At 32.3% G+C, this 5,621-nt stretch overlaps 1 protein-coding gene across 1 annotated transcript; it reads right to left on the reverse strand.

The window, feature by feature from the left end:
- Window positions 1-1,561: 1,561 nt before the first annotated feature.
- Window positions 1,562-2,181, reverse strand: LOC137727768 (uncharacterized). The gene is made up of 2 exons (XM_068466584.1): window positions 1,912-2,181; window positions 1,562-1,685 (listed from the first exon to the last, which is right to left on the reverse strand). Exons 1-2 carry the CDS (start codon window positions 2,179-2,181, stop codon window positions 1,587-1,589), a joined length of 369 nt encoding a protein of 122 aa, XP_068322685.1. The 3' UTR covers window positions 1,562-1,586.
- Window positions 2,182-5,621: the final 3,440 nt, after the last annotated feature.

The raw sequence follows: 5,621 nt of genomic DNA on the forward strand, positions 1-5,621 counted from the left end.
TCTGATTCTGATTGGGTAGCAGATATAAATACACGGAGGTCTATTACTGGTTTTGTTGTGTTTCTTGGATCTAATCCTGTCTCATGGCAGTCAAAGAAACAAGCTACAGTATCTCGCAATTCAACCGAAGCTGAATACAAGGCTTTAGCTCACTGTGCCTCTGATGTATATTGGATACGGTCATTACTCAAAGATGTGCATCAGTTTCTTCCACTCCCTAAACTTCATTGTGATAATCTTTCTGCTTTAGCCCTGTGCTCCAATCCAGTGTTTCATTCTCGGATCAAACATCTGGATACCGATTTTCATTTTGTTCGAGAGAAAGTCCAGAAAGGTGATATCACTATGCAGTACATACCAACTGAAGAGCAGGTTGCAGATGTTTTTACTAAGGGTCTTCACAGTCCAATCTTTGTAAAACACTGTCTTCATCTTACTCTGGGCGCTTTCCAGACAAGGGTGCTGAGTAGTCATCAACCACTGTTGGCGAAAGAAAGTAATGCAGCTCCATCACAGGGTCACAGCAACTCCCAACCATAGCTTGGGCCTTCCCCCGCTATGTTTGAGGGGGGAGTATTAACCAATGACACATGGCTGAGTCAAGTTAGTTAAAAGAAAGGTAGTTGGAATTGAGGTTGTTAAGGAGGATAAGATGGTAATTGAGTAAGGAGGTTAGAGGGTAATATTATAATTGTGATTGTGATTTGTTAGTACATATAGCCATTTAGTCTTCCACATGAAGCAAGAAAGTTTTGTAAGAATTCTTCATTTTACTAAGAAATCTGAGAATCCTTTACTCTTCCGCTTTGCTCTTAATCTTTGTATTTCTTTAGAGATTCATATTTCTGTTAACAGAAGCCAGTGGGTACAAAACCCCAGTGATTAGCAGCTACTGGTGATGATGATGGCGAAAAGGGGCGAGAGACTTCGTAAAGATTAGGAGAGAGAGACCACGAGAAAAGGAGAGAGCAAAGGGGAGGTTCGAGAGTGAAGAAGAAAAAAGAAAGATTAGGAGACAAGAGGATAGGCTTCCAGAAGCAGGAAGACAAAAAAAAATAAGAAAAATAAGAAAAATAAAAACTTTAATGTACGCATGCAAATGCTAACAGAAACGTGCAAGGCGGTGCATGGTAACTTTTCTGAGACCATATTTTAGGAAAAGGATACGAGGATCTTAGAAATTTCATGATTGTAACTGTTAATTGTATATTATACGGTTAATTTTCGTTAAGTATTATTTATACTTAATTTTAAATTTTAAATTTTCAAAATGATTTATAATCAGGATCTCTAGGATCCTCGGCGAGAATCTTTTTCCCATATTTTTGCATGTCACTCTACAGCATATGCTGAATATTCGTTGGAAAGAGTTTCCTTTCATTTAACACAATCACACGATGCAATATCTCATACAAACTTAAAAACAAACCTAAAAATAAAAATAAAAAAATAAAAAAAGGAGAGGAAAAAGAACTAAAAAAAACGCAGGAGATTACCTATATACATAGATATTTAATTAACAGACTTGTTAACCATAGATATCTCCACAGAAGATAAAGGGGGTGTATAAACAAGATGAACTGAGGTTAATTATTTAATGAATTAATTCTCCCACCTCCCCCTGTGCTTAGTCCTGGTCTTGCACGAGCCCTCAAGTTTGTCGTTGTATTTGCAGCAACTTCGTCCTGCACGGAAAAAAAACACCATATTTTGTTCATTACCATAACTTGATCTCTATAATTCAGACTCAGTGTAGTGGTATTTCTCTCTCCAATGTCGAAAGATGTCTCAAGTTCAAATTCCGCTCTGGAGTTAATCCTTCAAATAAAATAAACAAGTACAAACAACCATGTCTAAAGAATATGTATGTGAGAGAGAGAGAGAGAGAGAGAGGGAGATTGAGAGACTAACTGTGGTTCCTGTTGTAGCTGATGAAGATGGAGGATCGTCCTCCGTCGTCGGAAGTGATGGATCTGCATCATTCTGTTCTGGGGTTGAAGCAGGAGTAGCTTTCTTGGGGTTTTCTTTGTCCTCCTGATATTTAGTCTCAATACCCAAACACTTGAAGAAAGCCCTGACTGCTTCTTCAAGGAAGTGGCATGGAAATATACGGTAACTTCTCTTCTCCATCAACTCCTCCTCATCATCAGCTAATACTTTGCTTGACTGTGAGTACTCCATTTCAACAAATATCTTCGTCTTCTTCTTCTTCCTCTGAGTCTTTGAACCAGCTTCACCTACTTACTTTAACTACCCTCTTAAATGGTTCCGCTCTCCCTCCAGATATCGCTTTAATAACTCTGCTCTTTTCTGTTTTCATAAATGTACACAATTGCCCTTTATCTTTTCTCTTCAATTACACGAAAAAAACTAAACTTACATGCAACAAGTTAACTGCGATAAAACTCTGAATTTTCTTTTCATGATCCTTATTTAATGACCCAAAACACAATAATAACAGTGTACTCGTTATATAAAAATGTCGGATTGTCTTCGTAAATAGTTTTTTTGGGGTTTTTTGATATGGGTTCAAAGTAACTAAAAATTGGACCTATTTCAAAAGTCAAAAATCACTAAAAATTGGACCTATTTCAAAAAATGGTCTATAAAATTGGACCTATTTCAAATTTTCCCTAGTTTTTTACTTCTTAATCTACTACATCTCGAGTTCAACTTTTCTTTCTCAAAAATCTCCATCGGATATGGTTTAGAGCATTTGCAATGATGTAAGCAAACATTATATGCAAAATTGTACTATTATGGCTGATGTGTCATGTTACGAGAACCAACTAAGTAAAATTCTATTTTATTATTTTCATTCATCCTTGATATTTACTGATCTTTTTTACCTTTGTCTTCTTCCTCACACATACAATACTTTATTATAAATAGAGATGTGAGATCTAGTTTTGCCTACACGTAGAATACATTATTATAAATTGACTACTCTATTAGAGCTTCATCAAAAAAAAAATTTGGCTATTCATTTGCCTACTCTATAAAGATGCTTTTAGGGGCAGCTATGTGCCGCTGGAGTGACTCCATTGGGTGCCATCATTTTTAAGTTGGATGGTGGTATTTACACTTATTTTTTCATTTCTCATACCCTTTTGTTAATCTATATACTTTGATTTTATTTGATTTATTCAATTGAATGATCAAAAATTAAAAAAAAAAGTACATAAGAGATCAAAAAGGTGTATAAATAGTACCATCCCTTTCAATTCTAACCATTTTGTCATACTTTTTGCTTACCATCCAAGTGCATTAGAACTTGCTTCTCATAAATGGGATAAATATTTCATGCTTCGTTTGATGAACCACAATTAATGTAATTTGACTTCCTCTGCAAACATGTATATCTGCTAATTAATATTTGACCAAAACAAACCTAGAATTTGACGATAATTACCTGTTTAAATATTTATTTTTTTTCCTTCGATAGTCCAATACTTCAATGACACCACACCACTTTTGGAAGAAAAAAAATGAATGACAATTTCCTTATTTTGTTCAAGTTGAAGGTTAACCATGAAAGAAAAATGAATGTCCCTTAATCCTACTATTTTTGTAGGGATATATTTTCCTCATGAACAACCTTCAGCTTTGGCAAAATACAAAAAGGGATACTTTGGATACGGTTCCTAATTCTTAACATTCTTTAATTAAAACCTTAATAGTATTCAAAGTTTGATCAAGGTCCTCAGACTTTGTACACCTCATTATATTACTATTAATATTTATATTTTTATAGTTTTGACATTAATTGTTTGATATTTTATGAGATTTATAATCCTATAAATTTTAAATCTCTCATTATAATACTATTAGAAACGGTTACAATAAAAAAAATTCAAATATTTTGATTGAATAAATGGATAAAAACTATGTAAAAATAAGAAATAATAAATGGAAAAAGAATGTATCCATAGTGTTAAAAAAATTGGTACATTTTACAAAAAAATTGGTACATTTCACATATAACAAAGTGGTAGATTAATAAAGAAGAATGGGTACATTATAAATAAATTAGGGTATAGATAAAAGATTAAAAATTATGAGTACAAATGAATTTTTAAAAATATAGGCGCTAAAAGAAATTAATACATGGGTACAAAATAAAACTAAAAAGAAAATACTACAAATTAAAAAAAAAAACTGTTGCAAATTAAAAGTGGGTACAAACTAAAAATATAAATATATGACACAAAGTTTAGGCCTAAAACATAAATATACCATATGTAATATTTCTATCATTGATTAAATATACAATGCCACGTGACGGTATACACATGGGTACAAACACAAATAAAACTTTAAAAAATATGGGCACAACAAGAAACTAATATATGGGTACGAATTAAAAATGAAAAGAAAATTGGTACAAATTAAAAAAATATTTGCAAATTAAAAATAGGTACAAACTAAAAATAAAAATATATGATATAAAATTTAGCCATAAATATAAATATACTAATTGTGACATTTTTAACACTAAAGGAATATATTTAAAAATAAAAATATTTTATTATTCAAATAATTAATGATGTTATTAATACTCAAGGACCTTGATCAAAAATTCAAAATGAATAGGATTTTAATCAATGGACCAACAAAAAGAAGGATGTGAACCTAATTTTCCCATATGAAAATTGTCATCTATTTATTCCTTCAATATGCTTTCAACATAGTGAATAGCCATGTCCAAATTAATCATCTGGAGTCGGTTCAGTATGTTTATATAAAACTTGTTTACCCTTGGAAAAAAATATGTTTGATAGCTCAACTTAAATCTTTAATGCTCTAAAGTTATGTTCGGGTGAGGGACTTCCAAGTCTTAAGAATTTTAAGCCAAGTAAAGAAGAAGGATACTACACGACATTAGAAATATAAGAGGCAATTAGGAAAACTAATACTGTTGCACCTTTTATTATCAATGGAAGGGGTAGAGCTTATAATCCGAAACATCATCATCATTTGTGAATTGATAAATGACAAATTGAACATCCAAACTCGACATCTGATAACATTTTCAATCTGTAGTATAGTGCAAAGAAGAAAGATCATTGTCACCGTAACTTAGCCTTTGCATTCTGAATGACGGCCAACACCATATAACTGCCAATTTAGCACCCCTGTATTAGGTAGTAAATTTATAAATAGCCATAACAGCTACACTACTAACTCTTGGACTATGTATGTTGTCAAAGGAATATACCTTTGTACGGACACATCTACTTGTCTTTTGTCACCTAATCTCATGTTAAACTGAGATTTTCTTTGATTAATCCACTAATTTGCGTCGGTGTGTAGGCCACGTATGTTACGTCATCGGATTGGCTAGATTGGGAACGATTGGAGGGATTAGATATAAAGGATATGTGTTCTTTTTCTTTTATCATTTTGAAGGGGAGGGAATTGGAAATGATAAGTGTCTTTAGTAAGTAATTCATCTTCTACTTTCAAGTTAAACATAACTTTTTTTCATTTCTTCATCGCAAATTATTTATTCTAATACAATCCAGTTTTATAGACTAAATGAAACCTTAGAGTACTCATTTTAATTTGTTGCATTCATAATTTAGATAAAACACTTACGACATGTCACTTATATAACACAA

This window comes from Pyrus communis, chromosome 3 (genome assembly GCF_963583255.1).
Source record: "Pyrus communis chromosome 3, drPyrComm1.1, whole genome shotgun sequence".
In the NCBI taxonomy this organism is placed as follows: domain Eukaryota; kingdom Viridiplantae; phylum Streptophyta; class Magnoliopsida; order Rosales; family Rosaceae; genus Pyrus; species Pyrus communis.

What these genes read in the sequence shown, in the direction of transcription:
- LOC137727768 (XM_068466584.1), bottom strand. Translation starts at nt 2,181, where the DNA reads ATGGAGTACTCACAGTCAAGCAAAGTATTAGCTGATGATGAGGAGGAG. An exon ending in CAGCTACAACAGGAACCACA is followed by an intron (nt 1,686 to 1,911) that starts GTTAGTCTCTCA and finishes TTTTCCGTGCAG; the next exon opens with GACGAAGTTGCTGCAAATAC.